This window comes from Pocillopora verrucosa, chromosome 3 (genome assembly GCF_036669915.1).
Source record: "Pocillopora verrucosa isolate sample1 chromosome 3, ASM3666991v2, whole genome shotgun sequence".
Taxonomy (NCBI): Eukaryota; Metazoa; Cnidaria; class Anthozoa; order Scleractinia; family Pocilloporidae; genus Pocillopora; species Pocillopora verrucosa.
In genome coordinates, this window is record NC_089314.1 from 24,084,678 (window position 1) to 24,109,261 (window position 24,584).

The 24,584-nt window shown below is 38.8% G+C and overlaps 4 protein-coding genes across 5 annotated transcripts; 1 reads left to right on the forward strand and 3 right to left on the reverse strand.

Moving 5' to 3' along the window:
- Positions 1-486: 486 nt before the first annotated feature.
- On the reverse strand, positions 487-3,898 carry LOC131782006 (sphingosine 1-phosphate receptor 1-like). The gene is made up of 2 exons (XM_059098716.2): positions 3,541-3,898; positions 487-1,664 (listed from the first exon to the last, which is right to left on the reverse strand). The coding sequence occupies exons 1-2, from the start codon at positions 3,551-3,553 to the stop codon at positions 793-795; spliced, it is 885 nt and encodes a 294-aa protein (XP_058954699.1). The 5' UTR covers positions 3,554-3,898; the 3' UTR covers positions 487-792.
- A 1,426-nt stretch (positions 3,899-5,324) lies between these two features.
- Positions 5,325-10,668, reverse strand: LOC131782031 (adenosine receptor A3-like). Of its 2 annotated transcripts, none has more exons than XM_059098739.2 (2): positions 9,395-10,668; positions 5,325-6,311 (listed from the first exon to the last, which is right to left on the reverse strand). In XM_059098739.2, exons 1-2 carry the CDS (start codon positions 9,402-9,404, stop codon positions 5,416-5,418), a joined length of 906 nt encoding a protein of 301 aa, XP_058954722.2. In that variant the 5' UTR covers positions 9,405-10,668; the 3' UTR covers positions 5,325-5,415. The 2 variants fall into 2 exon arrangements, with proteins under 2 accessions (XP_058954722.2, XP_058954721.2); XM_059098738.2 differs by lacking the exon at positions 9,395-10,668 and adding an exon at positions 7,519-8,668.
- A 341-nt stretch (positions 10,669-11,009) lies between these two features.
- On the reverse strand, positions 11,010-12,754 carry LOC131782040 (adenosine receptor A2a-like). Its single transcript, XM_059098748.2, has one exon. It carries the CDS (start codon positions 12,681-12,683, stop codon positions 11,754-11,756), a length of 930 nt encoding a protein of 309 aa, XP_058954731.2. The 5' UTR covers positions 12,684-12,754; the 3' UTR covers positions 11,010-11,753.
- A 3,396-nt stretch (positions 12,755-16,150) lies between these two features.
- LOC131782020 (serotransferrin) lies at positions 16,151-23,250 on the forward strand. Its single transcript, XM_066164360.1, has 5 exons — positions 16,151-16,305; positions 19,990-20,208; positions 20,791-21,069; positions 21,496-21,756; positions 22,573-23,250. The coding sequence occupies exons 1-5, from the start codon at positions 16,248-16,250 to the stop codon at positions 22,962-22,964; spliced, it is 1,209 nt and encodes a 402-aa protein (XP_066020457.1). The 5' UTR covers positions 16,151-16,247; the 3' UTR covers positions 22,965-23,250.
- Positions 23,251-24,584: the final 1,334 nt, after the last annotated feature.

The window sequence follows — 24,584 nt, forward strand, 5'->3', positions numbered from 1 at the left end:
GTTATGGATAACGACTGTAAAAATAAGTTTCTGGAAATTTCTAGAAAGCCTATGCATGTTGACATGTTACACGACTGCCCATTGTCATACTGTGGAAACATATTGTATTCGGTTATATGTAGTTATGATGCAACACCACAAAAATAGTTGAGTTGTATGCTTCCGGATTGTTCGAGAACACTTTGTAAATGTATATAATTTATGAACTCAGTCGTGTAGTAGTTGTTGCTGTTTTAATCGAAAGTGACGTACCGACTATCTGTGAAGCTATGCTGAGAGAGAGCTACTGTGGAAGATTGCTCATTTCAAGGCGATTGGATACAACTGGGATATATTGTCAGTGGTGAGCTAAGTTAAAATCTCTTGGGGGCTTTAGAGTGTATTTCTGAGGATATCGAGAGTCAATGGGCACTCACAAAAAATCGATTTTTTTTGTATTTTGCCATAAAATTCCCTTGTACTTAAGGAAATATAGTGAAAGGTTCCATCGACCTATTTTACGGGAGAAATTTTCAAGAGTTTGAAAATTCAGTTTTAATGCAATTAAATACGTAAATGTTTGTGTTTCTTACGGTGGTCTCCGGAAACATAAAACTATCTTACGAAACCGTGGAAGCATCAGTGTGAAAAGTTTTGGTAAGCTGAATATCGATATTGACGTCGGCAAACCTTCAGCAGTTGGAAGACACACAACAGAATTTTCCGCGTTGAAGGCTTTGGAAATATAGTGAGTCCGACAAAAGACAAACGATGAAGGTAACCCGATAATAATTAGTCGTTCAGGCTAAACGATTAATTGTTACCACTACGTCTGAAAATTCTTTTGAGTGCGCGTCGAAACTTCGCCGTACGCAGAGCGTAAGCGATAGGATTGGCCAGCGGATGCACAAATATCAAGCTTTGGAATATTAAGTCAAGTTTTTTAGGAATACAATCGTCGTGATCACAACACTGTCTGATGTTTTCCACAATGAAAAGCGGACTCCAACATACGGTAACCAAGCCAGTAAGGATGAATACAGAGAGAGCTACGCCTCTTTCCCTCCTTTTAAGTCTTTCCATTCTTTGACTTTTTGGTGTTAAGGGTTGGAGCTCTCTTCTTTGATCGCCTGTTGCAAAATATCGATGCAGCTGTTTTCTGATCAGCAGAAAGATCCGTGTGTAGCAAGCAAATAACAGGATCAATACAGGAACTCCGATAGCATCAGCGATAAAAAGCCTATAACTGTCAAATGAGTCCCATCCGAGCATAGGAAGAGAGGCTGTTAGCGCAGCAAAAAGCCAGATGGACATAATGCCTACAGTGCAATAACTCGTCGTTGTCGAGTTATCGTCACTCTTAGCGGATGATATGACAATAAGTCTTTCAACAGCGAGGCCCAGGATTGTAAGAAATGAGGCACAAATAGCAAAATACATCGTGATGTACCCTGCTTTGATGACACTCTTATTACCAGGAAACCAGTGAAGAATAGCAAAGAGTAACTCGGTTGGAAAACCCATAAGTAGATCACAAACAGCCAGATTTAATATGAGATAGTTTGCTGTTCCTTTAAGCTGCTTGAATGGATCTTTCCAGATTGTCATTATCACTAGAGAATTCAAAGCCACGGTCAACACCGAGACGGAAACGAGGAATGCTGTCTGAGCCAGAGTCACTGGGTCTATTGAGGAAAAATATATTATTCATTAGCTTGAAAACAGAGTAGAAAAAACAGTCAGCGCTGTCGACTGTGGTCAGAGACGTTCCTGTCTTACCAACCCTTCTCGTTCCGTTATTGTGCAGTTTGACACATGACTGCCCCAGTGCATCTTTACACTTTGAAAGTGGGCACGGATTAACTATCAGTGAGATCAAGGGGAGAGACTTAGGGGTTACACAGCAGCATCTTTTTTTTTTTTATGGAAACTGGGATGAGTTGTAAATGATGCCCTCCCTCCCCCCCCGAATGTGATGGGCCACTTAGACTCGTGCGAAAGATTATTTCTAATTACGTTTGAAAATGAAGACTAGTCAGCCGTAAGATTAGTGCTTCCATGTATATTTAACAGTTGTTCGGCAAGGTCTTGCATAAAAACAGAAACAATCAAACAAAACAAAGATGCATTGTACTGGTTGATTATTCAGGAAGCAATATTTAGTGCACTAGGGAATTGGTCACTTGTCTCTACTCGGAACTCTCGTCGGCTCGGTGATATTTTTGATCGGTTGTCGATGCTATTTACAATACCCAAGGAAACAGAGTTCAGTAACAGAGTATTGCATAGAAAAATGACTGCCAATTAGCGGCCAATGAAGGTGGGGGGAGGGGATCTGGTAAATTTTGTAATGACAAAATTAAAATCCTCCGACCTCGCCCCCCCCTCCCCAGGCAATAAATAATGAACGGTACCTGGCTAACGAATTTATAAACTGGTAAGTGATACCAGTCTGTTGAAGCCAAATAATTTAAGCTTTAAAAACCAAGAAGAACTAAATATATAAATGAGAGAATTAAGCGGGAACAAATATAGTGATCTGCGTTGTAAACGCTCAACGACATCGCCTGTTCAAAACGAGAAAGGAGACTTAAATTAGCCTATCTGAGTCTCCCATGCGTGATTCCTCCTTTGCGTGCGACGGCCCCCATCGCTCTCACTTCCTTAAATCACTAAACGCGCGAGTCTTAATCGCGCACGTTCGGTCATATTAAGCTGTGTAGCTTCGAAAAAAAGATAGATTTAAGAACAGAAATTCATGAAGCAGATTTTTGTTTGCTCTACACAGACGGATAGTGTTTTGATGGTAGTCTAAATTTATTTGCGAACATGGTCTTTTAAGACTAAAGGAAATACTCAAGTTGGATTTGTTCCTTGTGTGACATTGCGCACGTGTTTAGCTGACCAGAAGTGATGATATTAAGCAAAAAAACAAGTTTCGGTTTCATCAGAAGCGCCATCGCTTTGACATGTCGGTGTGTCTCGCGACGATAAGCATCCTTCTTAGATTGCACTCTAAATAAATCATTTTTATTGAGAGAAAAAATTAAGGGAGAAAATTGATTGTTTGGTTAAATTTTGTATCACTGAGGTCAACTTGAGAATCTGGCTTCCGCTCTTTATATCAGCACTCTTTGCTTCTAAATTCATGATTTCGACACTTCCTAAGCTTAGGCTATGATTTCTTTGTTATCTAAGGGATTGGCTCTAAGTTTGGATCGATTCACAAGAACAACAACATTAACCATTGCCAAAACGAAATCAGCTACACAGCATACACTTCAATTACAAAAGTATTATAGAAGAATTTCTAAATTTAACGTCCAGCCATAGAAAGATATTACCGTAAAGACCGTGGCCTGGAGCCCGTTTCTCGAAGGTCCAAGTAAATTAACGGACCCGTAAAGCTCTCCTGTTTCTACTTAAGAAGGGGATTTAGAACGTTTTGACAATTATAACATAAATATAAGCAAATATGCAATTTCCGAGGTAGATTTCTCATATTCTACAGGAATACGGCATTCAAGTTAACCGAATATGAATGATTCATTCAATATTTACCTCCAAAATCCATCACGACCTTAGGTGTCTTATCTCCTGAAACTCTTTCGTGTCAAGAAATGATTTTCATAATTTGGAAGAAGGTGACGATGCTGAATACTTTGTCTTTTCCATTGGCTGTCAGGTTAAGCCTTCATCTATCGTTCGAGTTGCTCTGTTTAACTGGAACCTGCGCGTTCGAATCACCTCACGCCTCTTAGAATGTCACGCGCTCCGCATGCGAGCGGAAGTGCCTTGGTTTGAATTCGGTAACGCAGAAAAATCAAAATATTTTTGTTTGGTTAACGAAGCTATTTAACAAATTGTCCACTCTGGAACAGGGAAAAAGCAGAAGAGAAACAAATCAGCCGATAGAAAATACGAAACAATAGTAGACAAGTATAGATATTGATGACACTTAAACCATATTCCGCATAGAATTTGTGACTGCACCTATAATCTCTTGCAAGTCACATGAATGCTAACCTAAGCGGAAAGCGATTTAATTTTAGAAACAAAAATTATAGGAACTGTTTTCATCTTTATATTGCACCAGCTTCGATGTCATCATACGGCTTGAATGAATCCTCGTGGAAACTGAAGGTAAATTTCGTCAATGACTGATACTTATTAATTTCGATTGAATCATTTTATGTTATTTCGATACCAAAATTATAAGAATCTTCTATTCCAGAATGAATTTTGACCGATATTGTCTATGAGCTGATTTACCGGATTGACTGGGTACAATATCATCATCTGGTCGAATCGGTATTGCCGGTCTCTTCCATATTTTCTTGTTTACAGACTGGTATGAGCTAGTAATGACAAGAGTAGCAAGGTTGCACCGGTCATACAAGACCCCAGAATCTTGAGAAAACGTTACTAGGTCTTTGATTCAAAGGCCACGTTCATTTAATCATAAGGTATATCTCGAAAATGTTGGGGTTTATAAAAGTAAAATGCCTATTTGCATAAAGGGAAACAGCTTAATCTAAAGGTCATCAAAGTTTGAAAAAAGCTGGGCCAGTTCGAGGCGTCGTAGCCTGCAGTGCAGGCGTCCTATAGGGGTGAATTAACTTTAACCGGGTGGGGGAAGGGGGGATAAGGGAAAAGGGAATCTACTCCCCAACCCCAACCCCTCTCCTTATTTTTGACCATCGCTCACCCCCTTGGAACAAATTTCTTTCTCTCTCCAGCCTGCATCTGCCATTAAAATCAGAGATGGCGGCCGTTATTGTCGCTGAGAAAATACTGAGCACTCGCTCGCCAAAGTTTCACCTGCTCTACGGGCTAGAAGCATCGCAATTGAAATAAATCAAGTTAGATGGTTAAGTAACGTATATGGTCCACAAAGCGAAGTGCGGTTCCCTTTTGAACAAAAAAAATTTACATGGGCTCTGGATACATTCCTTTGAGTAGCTCGTGTAGTAACAATTTTGACAGCAGGGACGTCAGATCGAGGGTACTCACCAGATAGTCATGTCGACCTCGACGCACTGTTTTACGTACTATGACCAAAAGAGGCTTACAAAGGATCCCTAGGATCCCCCCCTCCCCAGCTACGCCCTTGAGTAGTAATAGTATTTCAGTGGCAGCAGTAGTAGCAGTATTAGCACCAGGCTGGCAGGGGGGAGTAGTAATACTCCTAGTCGCTTCATGCTACAAAAATAGGGAAAAGCTTCGGCTGCGCGAGCCACTTGGCTCCAGTGCAGCCACTTAAACTGCTTTTTAACATCACTGGAAACTGAAATTAAAAGTATATGTTGTAAAATAGATAAACATTTTTTTTTATTAAGCCCCTAACAGTTTTTCCTTACGTATTTAAGGATTGAGTAGTCATAATGAAAATAATAAAAATGTTAAGGAACATTTAAAAACAGGCACACAAGTGGTTTATAGTGGGGCCTTGCGATTGAAAATTTTTTTGAGAGCCCGTCGAAATTTCGGTGTACGCAATGAGTAAGCAATAGGATTGGCCAGCGGATGTGCCAATATGAAAAGATGGAATATCAAATGAAATTTATCTGGAATGCAGTCTCTACAGATTTCAATGATATTTGCCAGCACTAATTCTGGAAGCCAACAGAAGCAAAATATTCCAACAATGATGAATACAGAACAAGCCACCTGTCTTTCTCTCCTTTTAAGTCTTTCTCTCCATTGGCCATTTATTGTGAGGGGTTGTAGTTCTCCTCTCTGGTCGATTGTCCTCAAATCTCGATTAATCTCTTTTCTGACCAGTAAGAAGATTCGTGTGTAACAGGCAAATAACAGGATCAATACAGGAAGTCCGACTGCATCAGTAATAAACATTCTGTATTTGTGACACGAATCTGCACCGAACACAGGAAGGAAGGCTAGCAGTCCAGCAAATATCCAAATAGAAAGGAATCCAACGGTGCGATAAGTGGTGGTTTGATAATCCGCACTCCACGATGGTGATGATATGACGAGGAGTCTCTCGACTGCCAAGCACAGTATTGTAAGAAACGAAGCATAAAAATCAAGATATACTGCAACGTATGCGGAAAAGACAATAATAACACGGTCGGGAAACCAGAGCAGAAGAGCGAAAAGCAACTCGGCTGGAAAGCCCACAAGAAGATCACAAACAGCCAGGTTTAATATGAGATAGTTAGCTGTTCCTTTGAGTTCCTTGAATGGATCCTTCCAGATTGTTATTATTACCAAGGAGTTTAACACCACTGTTACCACCGAGAGAGACACGAGGCCTACTGCCTTAAGTGGGGTGATTTCGTCCGGTAAATAACATACACTTCTATTCAGAGCTGTGAATGACATAGATGACATAGGTTAGTAAGCAGCATGAGCTCAGTTCAAAGTGGAACAAGGGAATGTATACAGGTCAGCGGTGAATCGAAAACAGTGTAAGAAATTGACGCCTGTAACGGACAGATGTTGAAGTGAAGTTATTATTTTTTCAGTTAATAGGGTATCATAGCCACATAATGTGCTGACCTTCGCAGACCAAGGTAAAAAATAACCATCCTCTCATATATTTCCATTTTTTTTGCTTCAAGGAATGGTGAGTATATTAGTTTTCGGTTTGTTCCACTATGATCACCCAGTCCATTCTTGTTTATGATTTAAATGCAGATACGCATTTTAGTCTCACAGTGGCTAGCTAGGTGACATATATAATTATCTCAGTAAAGACAATCATGTGGAAAGACGGATTGAACAAAGTGACCACTATCTTTGTAATCTATGCTTTTATCAATCTAGCAATTGAAGTTCAAAAGAAGTCCATCAAGGTTGAAATCTGGAAATATATATAATGTTTAAGAGAAGCATGGTTCATCCTTCCTCCTCTTCCTAAAGTACTGTCCATTCTACTTCTGTTCGACAAATTCCTAATTAAAAAGCTAAGTTCAGAAATAAGATTTCCTTCGATTGCAAATCAGAACGGTTTCTTTGATAATTGGCCTAAAAATGACAAGCGAAATAATTTTTATTAGGAAGAAAAATTAAGGGAGAGAGTTGATTGTTTGGTTAAATTTTTTATCACTGAGGTCAACTTGAGAATCTAGCTTCTGCTCTTTATATCAGCACTCTTAGCTTCTAATTCATGATTCCGACACTTCCTAAGCCTAGGCTATGATTTCTTTGTTATTTAAGGGATTGGCTCTACGTTTGGATCGATTCACAAGAACAACAATATTAACGAAAGCGAAATGAGCAACACAGCATACACCTCAATTACAAAAGTATTATAGAAGAATTTCTAAATTTAACGTCCAGCCATAGAAAGATATTATCGTAATGACCGTGGCCTGGAGCCCGTTTCTCGAAGGTCCAAGTAACTTAACGGACTCATAAAGCTCACCTGTTTCTACTTAAGAAGGGGATTTAAAACGTTTTGACAATTATAACATAAATATAAGCAAATATGCAGTTTCTGAGGTAGATTTCTCATATTCTACAGGAATAAGGCATTCAAGTTAACCGAATATGAATGATTAATTCAATATTTACCTCCGAAATACATCACGACTTCACGTGCCTTGTCTCCTGAAACTTTTTTATATCAAATTAGCGTTTAGAAATGATTTTCATAATTTGGAAGAAGGTGACGATGCTGAATGCTTTGCCTTTTCCAATAGCTGTCAGGTCAAGCTTTTATCCATCGTTCGAGTTTCCCTGTCTAACTGGAATCACTTCTTAGCTCCTATAATTAGGATGTCACGCGCTCTGCAGGCGAACGGAAGTACCTTGGTTTTAATTCAGTAGCGCAGAAAAATCAAGATATTTTTGTTTGGTTAACGAAGCTATTTAACAAATTGTCCACTCTGGAACAGGGAAAAGCAAAAGATAAACAAATCAGCTGATAGAAAATAAGAAACAATGGTAGACAAGTATAGACAATGATGACACTTAAACCATGTTCCTCATAGAATTTGTGACTGCACCTATAACCTCTTGCAAGTCACATGAATGCTAACCTAAGCGGAAAGTGATTTAATTTTAGAAACAAAAATTATAGGAATTGTTTTCATCTTAATATTGCACCAGCTTCGATGTCGTCAGCTTGAATGAATCCTCGTGATACAGTATGGAAACTGAAGGTAAATTTCGTCAATATACTATCTGATACTTATTAATTTCGATTGAATCATTTTATGTTATTTCGATACCAAAATTATTAGAATCTTCTATTCCAGAATGAATTTTGACCGATATTGTCAATGAGCTGATTTACCGGATTGACTGGGTATAATATCATCATCTGGTCGAATCGGTATTGCCGGTCTCTTCCATATTTTCTTGTTTACAGACTGGCATGAGCTAGTAATGACAAGAGTAGCAAGGTTGCACCGGTCATACAAGACCCCAGAATCTTGAGAAAACGTTACTAGGTCTTTGATTCAAAGGCCACGTTCATTTAATCATAAGGTATATCTCGGAAATGTTGGGGTTTATCAAAGTAAAATGCCTATTTGGATAAAGGCAATCAGCTTATCTAAACGTCATCAAAGTGTGATGATCACCCAGTCCACTCTTGTTTATGATTTGAATGCAGATACGCATTTTAGCCTCACAGCGGTTAGTTACTGGGGGACATAAATAACTATCTCAGGAAAGAAAATTATGTGGAAAGACGGATTGAACAAAGTGACCACTATCTTTGTAATCGATGCTTTTGTCAATTAATCTAGCAATTGAAGTTCAAAAGAAGTCCATTAAGGTTGAAATCATGAAATATATATTATGTTTCACCCTTTAACTCCCAAGATCTCATTAGTAGTTCTCTTAACTGTCTGATATACAATTGTTATGATGTCAATTCGGAGAATTTGGTATTGGATCAACTAATAATCTCCGAATTGATATTTTACTTTATTCTCGTCACTTCTATGCTTGGTATTGTATTGATATTGTAAGGAGAAATTCTCTCTTGATCACTCATGGGAGGTAAAGGGTTAAGAGAAGAATGGTTCATCCCTCCTCCTCTTCCTAAAGTACTTTCGATTCCACTTCTGTTCGACAAATTCCTTATTGAAAAGCTAAGTTCAGAAACAAGATTTCCTTCGATTGCAAATCAGAAAGGTTTCTTTGATAACTGGTCTAAAAATGAAAAGCGATTTAGCCTCGTTGGCTCAGAATCTTCCGTCAGCTTGTTCATTAAATCCGAACCGTGTTATGGAGTATTTTTACTTTCATTTGCTTCGCCTTTAAAAATGTTGGGAGTCTTGTGGAGTTCTTGCCAATATTGCCGAGAGATTAATGCCTGAATTTACACAACTTATATACAATGAGAGCAATTCAAGCCGCTCCACAAATACGTTAATAGATAGCGTTCTGAGCACGCGAGAACGGTAAAAAAATCTCAGTATTTGCCAAATTGAATTACCTTCAGACATCGCAAATGCCAGGAGCTGTTCAGCAGATCAACACAACACTGCTATTCACCTTCAAACGGATGGTTCTAGTGATCAGCGATTCACGTTATCCTTGGCCCCGATAATCCGTCGCAAAGCTGATAGATCTCACTGTGGTAAATATTTTTTTTACTTACCCCGTTCTGTTTGAGCCGACAGAATCGTCTCGAAGTTCTTGAGATGTCACGCGCACTGAGAACGAATGGGAAATATGGAAATAGCCCTAGTTTCTTCCTAGTTTGGCAAAAGCAAACATTTATAGTCAACTGAGAAATCCACCGGAACATGTCAATTCTTGATAGCTCAATTTCCTGTAAATTTAAATTGATCACGTTGTATCCGGGTCTTTCCCTTTCCATCACATGAGTGGTGACGCTTGCGGAAGTCCCGTATAATCATAGCCAAACATCCTTGGGATTTAGAGCCACTGAATTTCATTGAATTTTATTACGAAACAATAAAGCTTTTTTGCTTGAGATTTTTACTACTTCAAAGTTATTTTCTAAATACGTCCCAATCAATGTAAGTGTAGAAACCTTAGACTATGATAGGCAACTTGGACTTTGCTTGCTTATAAGAGTCAGTTGACCTTGAATGTTTGTTTTACTTTTCCGCCTTTCCTCGGAATGCGGTAATAGTTGATCAACAGATTTGTAATGTCACGCAACTCTGATGAGAAATTCAACTTTTTCAGCCGATCTCGGGGTCTCATCAGATTGTTCAATGTGTCTCGAAGTCTCCCTATTCTATATAAGTAGTGCCACACATAATCTCTTGGTGCCAAATGATTTCTTGATGGTACACTTCATATCGGCATTTCTCACAAAGATGTGAAAGTCTGGGATTTTTCCCCATTGCCAAGCTTCTCGGTCAGATGAGAGCTAGAGGGGTTCGGAGTAATCGCTGGCGACGATGAAAGTCTGCGTGTAATTGCTCCCGTTTGAAGATATTCTAATGCCAGGGTTGATGCATCACTAAAAGAAAACGCTTGATTAAGGGTGTATCTCCACTCGGACGTGGGATGTTCTTGTTAATAATAACCTTTCAATAATATGAGTAAAGTACTATTAGAGAGATGGAGCTGTACAGATGAAAATGATTGTCTAGCCTCGGTCTCGGATTTTCAAACAAGGATCTCAACGTCTTGCGAGGATAAGAATATACCACTCTCCGCCTGTTGTACGAAACATTCTGCATTGTCTGTCGATCCATCACGGTCTCCAACAACGCATTGATGTGCGCGCAATATCTCGATATCAAGGCTTAAGATGACAAGGGTTGTTGATAGCGCCTGACAATATGAGTCATAAGCTGAAAATACCTTGAAATTAAACAGCTCGTGTTTTCCTTTCTGATTGCGAACGGGAGAGAGGGGGAGAGAGGGGAAGAGAGAGAGATTGCGCTAAGTGGCCAAGTACTAACTAGTTTGAGTTAAGACCCACTGGTTTTAAAAATAATTTGGAAACTGTCCTTCAAACGGCACGATTCCTTTCCTGAACCGCTACGTTTAGGGACAATTTTATGATAATTGTTTGTACTGCGGACTCGGTCTACACTTGGTGGTGATACCATTCTAATAGGAATGAGTGAAAGTTTTATTTGTAGCTCTCCCAGCTAAGGAGCCGTGCATTACAACTACGATGAAAAAATAGCACTGGAACTTTCATTAGTTAAAGAGTTCATTTGCCTATTTTAGTAACAACTTTACAATAAAATTTCTTATGATAAATCCTATTTGATTCATAATTGCATTAAAATTGTTTCAACTAGTGACCTGCTCAACCTCGTTTGACAGAATGTTCTAAAAATGGGCCTCTTGTTGCAGCGATTAGATCACCCCTTATGAAAGTACCAGACAAGAGTGTTAAAACGTTGGGTCTATGAACTGTAACTTCTTGGTTACATTCATTAAATCTTTAAGCCAGAGTAGCATTAAACTTTGTTTGATTTCTTCAAAAGCTTATTCAGTAGATATGGCAAAATGTTGAGGCTATCAACTGTTAGATATATATCAAAAGGCAACTATGTTTAATTTAATCAAGTTTTCATTCAGGGCTATTAAAATAGTAGAACATCATAACGGTGTACTTTTAAGGGCAAAAAATAGGCTTTCGTGTGAGAGATGAAAACTGACTCAAAAAATCGTCATCTTGATTAAAAGACTTTAGCGGTGAATGTCAACTATTATTTTCAGTTGTTTGTAGACTAGACCAACGTAATTGGTTAATAGCAAAAACAGTTGTTTAAAAGCATATTTTCATCAATAGATAGCCTATTTGAACAAGAGCCGGCTATCATGCCGTTGGGTTAAGCTCCATAAAGCTCACTTTTCTACCTACAAAAAGACAAACGGAGCGCTCTAATTAAACCATCAAGAATCTTCTTTACTTTGCGTCGGTGACGTGGCATTGTAAATGTGTAGAGAACTGGATTGAGAGCGGAGTTCAAGAACGCAAGTAAGATCAAACCAGTTTTTTCTGCTACTATTGATATAGAAGAATAACTATTAAAACTAGCGATGCAAAAAGGAAGGTAACACACTAAGTATACTCCAACAAAGAGAAACATGTCTTTGACATATGAATGCTCTCGTCTTTTCGCTGCAGTATACGCATGCCCAGGTTGAACAAGTGGCTGATTAATTCTTTGTGTGAGAGGCGTCTTGTTGAATTTTCGGATGATTATGAACATGCGCATGTACAAACCGATTACAACAATTGCAACAAAGACAAAAAAGCCGGAATGAAACAGTTTAATCATATCCACTTTTCCAATAAGAGTTGGAAGAAAGGCTATAAGTAATGCAAAACTCCAAATACAACAAATGCTGAGCTTCCCAGGCAAACCAGTAAACAGCTTCTCTCGCCACGGAGGCATCTCCAAAGAAAGGTACCTCTCTAATGTAAGGTTGTAAATTGTACAACTTGAAGCGGCCATCGTTAAGATGAGCACCACTCCAGCTGCGGTCGTAAAATTATTCGCTAACTCATTATGACTGTTTTTCAGCACTAAATGACTGATTATCAAAAGTGGTTCACCCAAGAGGCCAACCATCAAATCTGCCACAGCGAGGTTCACTACAAGCAATTTGGAAATGGTCCGTTGTTCCCAGCGCGGATTCCTATAGAAAGTCCAGATTACTAGGAGGTTTCCTGTCGTGGTTACTACGGAAATAATGGCGAGGACAACTGTAAGTAGTATGCTGTTGATGCGTATCCTTTCTATCAGTATCTTGGGAGGGCTTTCATCGCTTTGTGCCATCTTGGAAGTTGATACTTGACCGGCTTCCTGCAAGAGAGATCCAAAAAGTTAACGATTTTCCAGGCAGTTAAAGGACATTTGAAGATGATATCAAGTAAAGAGTTAAAAATCAAAGATGGCAGCCATTACTGTCGCTAAGAAAATTCTGAGCACTCGCTCGCCAAAGTTACATCTGCTCTACAGGCCAGAGGCATCGCAATTGAAATAAATCAATTTAGATGGTTGAGTAATGGTCCACAAAGCGAAGTGCGGTTCCTTTTTTAACTAAAAACTTTTTACGTGGGCACTGGATACATGAATAACTTCACTGCGTCAGACACAATCCCTTGACCTGTCTTTAATTCTTTCGCTTCCTTCCAACTCAGAAAGTTCGTGTTTCAAAGTCATTATTGAACATACCTAGCGTAAAATTTGCTCTCCTTTTTTATAACTGAGTGAGCTTCTGAATGAATCAGAAAGAACTGCTTGAATGAAACAGCATATGCCCAATTTGAGTTCTCCTTTTTTATAACTGAGTGAGCTTCTGAATGAATCAGAAAGAACTGCTTGAATGAAACAGCATATGCCCAATTTGAGTTCTCCTTTTTTATAACTGAGTGAGCTTCTGAATGAATCAGAAAGAACTGCTTGAATGAAACAGCATATGCCCAATTTGAGTTCTCCTTTTTTATAACTGAGTGAGCTTCTGAATGAATCAGAAAGAACTGCTTGAATGAAACAGCATATGCCCAATTTGAGCTCTCCTTTTTTATAACTGAGTGAGCTTCTGAATGAATCAGAAAGAACTGCTTGAATGAAACAGCATATGCCCAATTTGAGCTCTCCTTTTTTATAACTGAGTGAGCTTCTGAATGAATCAGAAAGAACTGCTTGAATGAAACAGCATATGCCCAATTTGAGTTATTTCATTCTCTACACAGATAATGGCTTTGTTATTTCAATAGTTGACAATAATGCGACAAAACTGAGCAGAATTTTATACAATTTATTAATCAACTCACCTTAAAAAACATCTAAGAATGCCAGGACTGATTACACTGTAGGTATTTAATTTGATTGTGACGTTTGATGATGTCTACTTCTTCTATCTGCCGGCTGCTAAGTCACGAGCACATTACATATCCGCTAGTTTGTTCCTTTTTATATGAATCCCATGAATCCCTTGGCACGTGATGTTCATAAATACATGTGACTGAGGTATCGAATGGTTTCCACCCTGTAAAGATTGAACCGAAGACGACGCGAAGGTTACCAGTAGATGTCAGTGTGCGTTAGAGGTGGATTTCCCCTATGACACATCTTTTGAATAGTTCCGGTTGCTAATATTCCCTTTCGACAAGTTTACTCCTTGCAGCATGATGTAAAGAATGTAGTTTAGATTCCTTATTTTATGTTTTTTTTGTTCAAATGGCAAGAATCCGATAAATACTTTGAGAAAGACTTGTAACGGCAGAGGTTTAGTCGTTTACTTTCTGAATTCGAGGATAACGCCACTTCACACGGGTTTATCTTGCAACAAAACATGCAGCGATGCACTTGCGACGTATTTGTAAACCATCTTGGATTTTGAAATTAGGTGAAGGTTAAGATGAGAAAAACTCTCTACTGCAGTGTTACTCTAATTTTCAGGAAATTATTTTTATCGACCTCTGACCCGTGATATTTCCTAAGTCAACATCGTCAAACGCCGCACAGGCAGTAACGATGCACATCTGTCATGAAGATTACAATTTTAGATCGATCGGTATTACGGCAATTATGATAAAAAACAAAAAAACATGTAAAGACAGGTTTCCCTCTTAATACGGGTTCACAGGTTCCTCGGTAAAGAGGAACCTGTATATAGAAAACGATAAAAAAAACGCTATTTTATCTCATAATTGATCACTACATGTACTCAACTTGAAAAAATTACTACTAGTATTGATTGCGGGAGATAAACATAGATTAAATATACAAATTTTTGCTTAGTTTTATTTAATAAGCAGTTTCGCTTTAAGTGACCTTTCTAACTGGTAGAAGATATTGCAAACATGTCTTTGGGGCTAAATAAATAAAGTGTGACCACAGACGCTTGATAGAAGTGAAAATTGTAGTGTTTAAGTGGAAAAGAATTTCGAGACTTTGAAAACTGGTCGCTTAATTAAAATACAGGATGACCGCTTAATACAGGTTTGATTGTAGATAAATATAACACCGCTGTTTGCCAAAAGATTTGAGCTAACCAACGAAATACAGGCGTTTATAGATTTATGAATTTTTCCCTTCTAAGATTACGTATGTCAACTTAGATTTCACTCTCCATGTGACGTTCAGGTGCGCTGAACTCTACACGAACTTACCCATTAATTATCATAACTATTATATGTAGCACTATTTTTAATACCATCATATGACAATCATCAGTGTAATCTTTAGTATCAGAAAAAGCATGGTTTCTGCGGGTTATTTATGATAAACACCACGAATCATATTTCAAAATCCACCAAAATATCACGAGCCGCGAATTAGCGAGTGTACATTTGTGCTCAAGAAGGATGCAAGCTATTCATCCGGGGACTTTGCGGCTGTTAGTAACCTTTCTTTGCTTGGCAATAGCAACACTGCTGCCTGCTTCCTTACAGGGACGCTGATATTACCCGCAAACTGTCGGGTTCATAATCCGAACCGTCCTTCTTTCTCACCTGGACCAAAAACTTCTCACTTCATTTAGTTGTCCGACCTATAAGCCAGCAGGCTTTCAAAATGGCGACCACAGTGTCTTCGGTCAAAGTAACGTCATGAATAGGTAAATAAATCACGGTCCGAGGAAGCAATGCAGTTGAACCTCAACAATACAAAAACGCCTGAGGAGAAAACAGACGTCAAAACCAACGGTAATTTTTTTTCCTACTCCTACAGGTCTAACCATACTCCTGAGCTTAGATTCTTCTCTACCTTGATGCAGTTTTCGCATGTGGCAAGTTTCTTCATTCTACAAAGCTGTGTTTCGTCAAACGCAAATTTAAAAATAAAGCACACGAGAATCGGTGACACAACTGTGGGTGCTATGTTGTCTAAATAATGCTCATGTTCGTTTATACATAATCATCCTTTCCTATAAAAAACACCCTTGCTTAGCAGATATCTGGCAAGCCGGTTAAAAAAGCTCGCCGTAAACTATCCTTGCTTGGCCATAACCAAAAATTACCTTTGATGATATCAATTATCGCTTAAACGTATTTTCTGTTGTGCTTGAATGGGATTTGAGTTGTCTATTCCTGTTATACTCGTTTTTTTTCCGTGTAACCGATAATTGTGCTCAGCTCAGGTCCGTTAGTTGTGAGAAAACAGTTCGAGACGAATTTGTTTATTTGCATCAGTGCGCAAATCAGGGCAATATTCGTGTTCAGACACATCGTACAACTCACTTTCTCTGACATCTGATTTGTTGTGATGCATTTTGTTGCCAAGCAAAACTTCACCCTCCATTAGATTTACTGGCTATACATTTTAAGCCCCGCAGATCGACGAGTCAGTTCGAGGCGGTGTCTGAGTGCTTCAAAACTGACTGTTTAAACAAAAATGGCGAATATTCGATTCGTTTGTTTGCTTTTGCTCACTATCCATTACGCATTTTCAGGTAAGCAAGCTTTTTTTCGATGTGTCTTGTCTGAAATCTACGCCGTTGCATCAGTGCTGTTTTGATAAAGGTTGAAAACGTTCTGATTCAACCTTCAACATTTGCAGCTGCTTCAATTTGTGGGGGATAGTTTCTGTGGCGGAAGTGAATTTCTTTTTAAGTTGTATCACTTTTAAACAGGTGATTATTTTCGCGCAATTTTATGCAACTTTTGTCCAAATTTTAGTTTAAACTTTGAAAGCACACATGCAGCCAAACGCGCTGCTTCTTCAAACCGATGTTGGTGCGATGCATTCCTGCAAATCAGCGTAATTTAAATAAAATTGATACGCAATTTCAGAGAGACAGAAAATTTCGTGTTTATTTCACCAGTTTAGAGGAAAGCCTTCAAAAAAGAAGGGGGGCATAGGTTTTATTTTTGAGATGGATGTGCATATAGCCGTTTAAAAGAACGTTTTCTAATATTTAACTCTCTTTCGTCGCAGTCGAACCTCGAGCAATCGACCTTCTGCCATCCAGATTCTGTTTATTGTGAAGCATGACAATGAACCCTGAGATTTTGACTCGTGGAAATTTTATAGATTGTCTTTGGTACACAAAAGCGAGTTTCCTGATAGAAAAGATTTAGAATTTTATATATACCTCAAAATTATAAATTAATGTGGGGGTAGAGTCTACCTTGGCATAAAGTTCTCAATGCTGTGTTAGCAGAGCTAAGTATACATAAGTTAAAGAATTAAAGAGGACGCATCGATTCTCTGTGACTCTGAGTTTCGCGCCTAAGCGCTTGAAACTCGAAACTCTAGTAAATATCGAAACTGTAAGGTTTAGGTATTTTCTCTAGAAGCTGCTGATAGGGCCTTCCTTTAGAGTAGAAATCAAGTGATACTCTCTGCGATCTCATTCATTTCAGAAAGATTTATAGAATGTGCTGTCACTCAATATTGATAGAATTTGAAATTATGTGCTTTCTTCCATGTTAATGTTCTACCGCTTAAAACGAAACTAGCGAGATATTTTAAACATCACGAACCACAAACGAAAAAAAAGTATTCGCATTATAGACAAGATTAATGAATGAACCTTTGGAATGATCCAGATAAGGATTTTTGATTCGAGGTCACTCAGATCGTGGTGCACCTCACGCATATTTTTTGACGAAACTTTACTCTCTCAACAACCATCAAAGACTACGTCTAGTTACGAAACATAAATCAAAACGCGTTTCGTGCCCATACTCGTCTAACCTAAATATAGTGCACTTTGCTTGTACTGATTTCTGATTGGCTCAAGTGTAATTAGTCAGTAAGAGAGTTTTCACGCTCATTCCACACCATAAGGTCATTATGCAAAACATGAGCTACTCTCATAAAATCCCACACCATAAAGAATGTATTTTCAAGTTCATCACGACGAAGAAGGGTATTCGGTGATTCCGGTCTTCTCTTTAGATGCAAGATAGACTGCTTGTACCGGCCCCAGTTCAGTTTGTGCTCCTCTTCTTCGGGTGCAACTTGACTTGCAGAGAAACTCAAAAGCGTTCAAAACTTATACACATTGAAGAAACTGCTTAACCGCAGGGCGAATCTATAGCATCATGTTTGAAAAAGAACAATAGAAGAGTCGTTTAACGACAGAACTTTCGCTTCGGAAGTGAAAAACTGCGTCTAACTTTTGGAGAAAAGATTGTTACAGGAAAACAAAACTTACGCTAGTTGAGATTGAGATCTTCGCGAAGGCAGAATGTAAACACGAATGTGCTATACTCTATTTGAAATAGTCGACGAAACGCCTCGATAAACTTTGAGACTCTTGCCCAAGGGCTCTTAAAGTGTTTTGCCACACTCGTGTAAAGGTGTTGTTCGCCTAAAGCTCACTGTGTTACTAAACCACAATTGTACTTTACTTTCCGAGGATCTTTAGAACCGTAATGGCCTATTATCTGTGTATGATTTTCCATTCCGGCAGAACTTCGTTACTGAATTGAACTTATGTATTCAGACGACCAGTTAGCAGCAATGAACCATTACAAGAGCAAACTCCCTCAAAAATCGTTAGACTGCAATAAGTGCTAAGTCGGAGAATACCGTATTTACCCGTGTATAAGTCGAACCCGTGTATAAGTCGACCCCCCATTTTGGAGTCCAAAAATAAGTTTTTCTTATTTCTGGGCAAGAATTTCCTTGAAAAACTAATCTCATATTTCCTAGAATTTTCTTTCAGGTACTATGGTTATATGAAAAAAATCACAGCAAGTTTGGACGAGAAGTTTATTATTGCGTGTACGCGAGCGTTTTAGCGTGTTTTAGCGACACGTGTAAGCAGCATTTTCTTCACAATTTTTGAAATTAGCTTACAAAATCAAACATACTACTTTCTAACGAACCTTTATCGTTGTGTAAAGGCGCGTAACAACCAAAACAAAAACCCTGCCAACCAGCATTTTATTGGAAGACGTGCTAAACAACGTCCTCGCGCTCGCACGATACAAAGCCAGGTTACTAAGCAGCAAAACTTCGAAGCGAGAAATGTGGCTTTCGTCGAGCGGACTTACCACTTTATTGGCTGCAACTATCAGTTCTTTATTTAATCTTAAGCTTTTAAACTTAGACTGCTCGAGTTGTGCGGGGAAAAGACATCGGAACTTGTACCGTGTAAAAGTGGATTGTTTGTTTACATATCAGACAATTATTATGCTAATTTGTCCTGAAAGTTTTTTTATCTCAGATTTTGACCCATGTATAAGTCGAGGGCGATTTTTTGGACCGATTTTTAGGCAGTAAAAGGTCGACTTATACACGGGTAAATACGGTATGTTAAATAGCAGTAAAATACAGTTTGATATGTGTCCCCAAAATGTCATTGAAGTCGATTTTCTAATCAGTTTCTCGCGTTCCTGGCCTCTACGTTTTTATCGTTTTGACTACTTTTTAAACCTATTCCGATTCTCTGAATCCTGTTAAACGATTCGCCACATTTTCTAATTTTACGATTCTTACACAATTCCACAAATTCTACTCTTTTTTTTATTCAAGCGTTTGCGAGATATTTTGGACGCTAAATGGTAAAATTGTAAGTTATGGTCGATAAACCAACGCAAGGCCACCGCCATGGAGATCGAAAAGTGATCTTTACGAAACTGTCCGTGAAAGATGCGCAGTCGAAAAGAGGGAAGCAACGATTCGATACTCATATCGTTTAAGAAATTACTATTTGTTTTCTGATGCTATGGAACGCTGAAAAGATTCTGAACGAAATCAGAAAAACGTCTTCATTACTTGAAATCAGGATGGAAACAGTGAACTGAGGCAAGAAGTTCGGCCCATTTAGGATTAAAATGATAATAGCCTTTTAGACCTTAGAGTTTGCAGTATGTTCCTAAGAAATCGATAATTCTCTCAGTGATGATTAAATAAAGAAAAAGGCAAAGGCTAATCATCAGACACGGCCATTGGTTACAGGAGTGGCACAAGTTGTCCAAACCAATCAAATATTAGCATGTAATTTTCTCTCAATAATATTGATACATTGTCCAGCAAACAGGTAATTGCTAGAGAGGATAATTAACAATGAGATCTTGGTAGTTAAAGGGTGAAGAATAGGTTTTCCTAGTGCTGAATTCACCTGATTGAAGAATGAACGATAACTTTGGAGGATTAAGATTTTAAAGAATATATTTTTTAGTTTTCTCTGCAGAAATTTATTTTCGATGGTGCGCATTGCCTGGGGAAAAAACCAAGTGTGATGACTTTATGAAACACGTAAACATGACTGCTCAAAACATGAGCTTAGCTGTTAAAACAAGTTGTGTCGATGGAACTGACCCTGACGATTGCATGGAAAAGATAAAAAACAGCGAGGCTGATCTGGTGACATTGAGTGGTGGAGACACTTACTCAGCGGGTAAGTTGAAGCTGGATTTACCCGGCTGGTAAATATCTTTCATCTTCCGTGGATTTTCAGTAAGAAAAATGGACTGAAGATTTTCAATAAATCGTCATTTGACCTTAGATGTATAGATTTCCATAAAAACAAATGAGTAAAAAGCTAATTTGTTTCAGTGAAAATTTTTCTGTTTCGTTTTTTGTTTGTATTTTTATTTCATTTTAATCCCTTTTTTCCATTTTTGAATACCAAGTTCAAAAATGACGACCACGCGCGAAACGGCCTGATTTCGAACGCATGAATCCCTGGCCTGAAACTTGTTTTAGTATAAACTAAAATGATGAGTTAATATGGCACCAAAAGATAATTTTAACACATTTATTCTTGTAACGATTACATTATTTTCGGGTGCAAATCCCGCGCACATTGCTGGGAGAAGAATAGCTAGGATATTCGGAGTTTGAGAAGCCAATCAGAGCGCGCCTTCAACGCTATCCACTGTTGTAGTATATACTAATATTCAATATTTGATAGGGCAATTAAGAAATTTGCAGCTTATGCGTGAGTTGTTTCACATTCTTCCGACATCTTACGATACAGGTGAAAGATATAACTTCAAAGTCATTGTTTCTGAGCAATATGGCGAGTATGACGTGAAATACTACAGTGTTGCCATTGTGAAAAAGAGTAACACAGGCTTCGACTTAAAGAGTCTTAAAGGGAAGAAGTCTTGCCACACTCAGGCTGAAAAGAATGCAGGTTGGAAAATTTCCGTGGGATATCTTCTGCGCTCAAAGATCATGGATCCCGTGGATTGTAAGAGCCCATACAAGGCCTACTTTTCAGCTTCAAAGTTCTTCAGTGAGAGCTGTGTCCCAGGTTCGTTCGTGAACATGCGTAATCGAATTCGCTCTGTTCTATTGCTATAGTAATAATTCAGAAGAAGGAAAGTGGATAGTTTATAAATTTCCTGCCTCACGATGTCTGCTTAGTATTTTTGTACTGCCTCAAGCCGCCGCTATACGTCAATTTTAAATTTTCTTCACAAAGCAAGACCTCAAAATCGAGAACTCCGCAAACTTCCTTTCGCGTATAGTGAGTGGGTCCCTTAAGACAATATTAAGGAGGTAGATGGCAGCTATTCGTTTTTTTTCCTTAATCAAAAAATATAACAATGTCTAAGCATATATCAGTATGATCAATAAGGCAACACAGCTTTTTCAGTCTTTGAAATGTCTTCGATTACAGTTCAACCGTAAGATTCCATTTTTTTATATGTCCCTTCAATTTTGTTTGGTTTGCTAGGTACCAAAGATAAAGTTAGTGCAGCTGCATACGAGAAGGTCAAAAACCTGTGCAGTCTGTGCGCCGGTACTGGAAATGACAAGTGCTCTACAAACTCTTCAGTTAATGAATACGTCAGCCATAAAGGTGCCTTCAAATGTATGAAGGATGGGAAGGGCGACGTGGCTTTTGTAAAGCTCCAGGTGGACTCACCAGCCGATTTTTATGATAAGGATAATCAAAACGACTACCAGTTCTTGTGCCAGAATGGAGGGAGAAAGGGTAATGTATACATTAATGAAGATTAAGGTTATACACAACTGGCTTGTATCACTGCTGCTTGAGCGTGCCACGAAGTACGTGAAAAATTGCTATTGACCCTGGACGGGATGCTGTCTTTCACACTTTATCCACTGCATTTCTGCTAATTGTCCTGATAATTTGTTAGTACCCATTTGTATTCCTTTCATATACAAACAATGATAGCGTAAAATAAATATAAAAAATTAAAAAGATAAAAAAAATTCAAGCCCTTTAGCTTTCTCAGTGTAAGTTCAAACAGCGGCTGTCTGTTCTAATTATATCTCCCCTGATACGCGTGCAAATAACTTCGTCCTGAATTGTTACACATCAATGAAGTTGTCTCATCATGGGGCAATTCCGCTACACGGACAACCAGTTGTGAATGATTTTAATGCATGATTACTCCAAAATTCAGTGTAATTCGTTCAGTTGCTAAGGTATGATACACTGCAACCCCGAAGTAACGATTACCATGGAAACGACGAACCTCGGGCATTTGTACTCCATTCTCTCTCCTCCTTCTATCGCCGCACTCATTTTCTAGTCTTCTAAAATTTGGTTCAAAGCTTGTTTTTACGTTGGTCGACAGATCTCTATGAGATTCAATTTTTCCTTGGGTCAAATTCTCGCCCCTTACAACAGCAATGAATCCGCGTATCTGGTAGGAAAGAAATGTGGGAAATCCCCCATCTTCTGTGACTATTTAGGGTCTAAGCCTTGAGTAAGGGGTACGGATTTTGCTTGGCAGAGTTTTTGGCAGTATATATCATACAAGATCTTTTCAATCATTTTCAGGGATTGAAGGATACAAGGAATGCAATCTCGGCGCAAGTCCTGCGCATGCAGTGGTTACAAGGAAGGACAACTCTGACATCGAAGACATCATTAAAATCTTAAAGGCCATGAGTTACAAGTACGGCAAGACTCAGACTGACTGGAGTAAGTTCCAGCTCTTCAACTCCTCCAAATATAACAACGGGGAAGATTTGATCTTTAAAGATGCAACTACAGCACTCAAAGGTATAGCGGTGGATAAACAGAACTATATGGGTTACCTTGGAGACATTTATGGCAAAAATGTGAAGGCGCTGACATCTTGCGATACAATCGTTTCTACTTCTTCCGCGACTTCGCCCGTCACTACACTCATGCTGTTTACAGCTGCGCTGAACGCTCTGCTCATGTAGGAGCTGAAGAGGAAACAAACTTAGTAACCGCCATAGTTAGCCTCGAGGTTAGATTTGGAAAGCACGTTTCACGTGAGCCATTAGAAGTGAGAATGTCTGTACACATGTTGTTAACTGCTGACTACGTAATGCTCTACATTATGGATACTTAAGAATGGTCAATGTGAAGATGAAACCCCTTCGATCTCATTTAACTTGACTGTTTATTAGCCATTGAGGAGTTGCAGATTGCAATTCTTTGTCTAGTTCGAATTCCTAGTCTACAAATAAAAATTTCATGAAACGACTTAATTTCGTAACGGAAGATGTTGAGACTTCCTTGCAAGCTTAGCCGAACCTTCATGGATTCGAGCCTCCGACCTTCAAATCTCACGATCGAACGCTCCGGCTATCGCTGAACCTCTGACAGAGCCTTCGATCAGCAAAGTCGGAAGATCAAAAGATCTAAGCTTCAAATCCTCACGGAGTAGTCGGATTTTCTTCTGTGTCGTAAACTTGTGGAAAAAGTTTTTCTTTCTTGGTCATGAGACGACTTAGCTAAAATTTACAGGTTTCATTTCATCCAACTTCGATCCAAACGCAGAAAGGGAAAACACGAGGGGCTGATGTTGTTGATATGATAGTACCAGCAGTGGGAGTATTGAACCTTCCCCCTCCCCCTCCCCCTCCCCCTCCCCCTCCCTCCTCTTCGGCCCGGGCTCTCTTGTGACTGATCTCTTTAAGGCAGTTTCATAAAGACTCTTGTTTCTCAACGTCTTGCGAAATGTTGCAGAAAATCCCTTTTGTTGCCCAGTGCCAGACGCGATGTAAGCAAGATATGCAAATTGAGATACCGGACGAAAGCCCTAGGAAAACGTCAACACTCTGTTGGAAGCCTCTCTGATTTCCGTATCTCGCGTTCTGTTTAAGATTTTGTAATGTTTTTGGCGCAGAATTAAACTTAATTGCTTTCTCTAACTAAACACAGGTCGTACCAGAGCTTTTTTTGTTTTTTTGATCGAAAAATCTGTCAACAAGAAGTGAGAAATAATTGCGACCCCCAATTTGAAAAACTTGCCAAGTTTTTGTGAGTCGCTTATCTTCAAAAGAGCAGATGTCCCGTCCTGCAGGCTTCCAAATTTTGGCAAAACAAACATTAATTTTCCTTTTTTTTTTAACCATTTAGCTGTCATGATATGCAAGATATGTCTGGATAAGACTTCATCGGGGAAAAAGAAAATACAAGTCCGCTTGTTTAGGAAAACGAATTTGAGCGCCGTTTTTATTTAAATGTCTGTGACTCGCACCCTGGGTACGGTTATACTGGCAGCAACATGGAGTAAATATGGCTTTAACTAGAAATTATCCTTCCGTTGCAAGTATTGAAGTCAGCATATGTAGCGCAAGTGTCAACCAAAACCCAAAAAATCAGCAGGAAAAAAGGATCACTTCGCGCAAAATTTTTTTCTCTCTCTTCTTAGAGAGAGATCAGTTTATGTTTGACGCATTAATTAGTCGGTGAAATTTTGGTCAAAGGATAGTAGTTTAATGCGACAGTAACAAAAGTGGGTCGAGTTCAAGATGACCTATCGAGTTTCAGCAATCAATATGTGAGATTGAGGAATGAAAATCTGTCAGCTC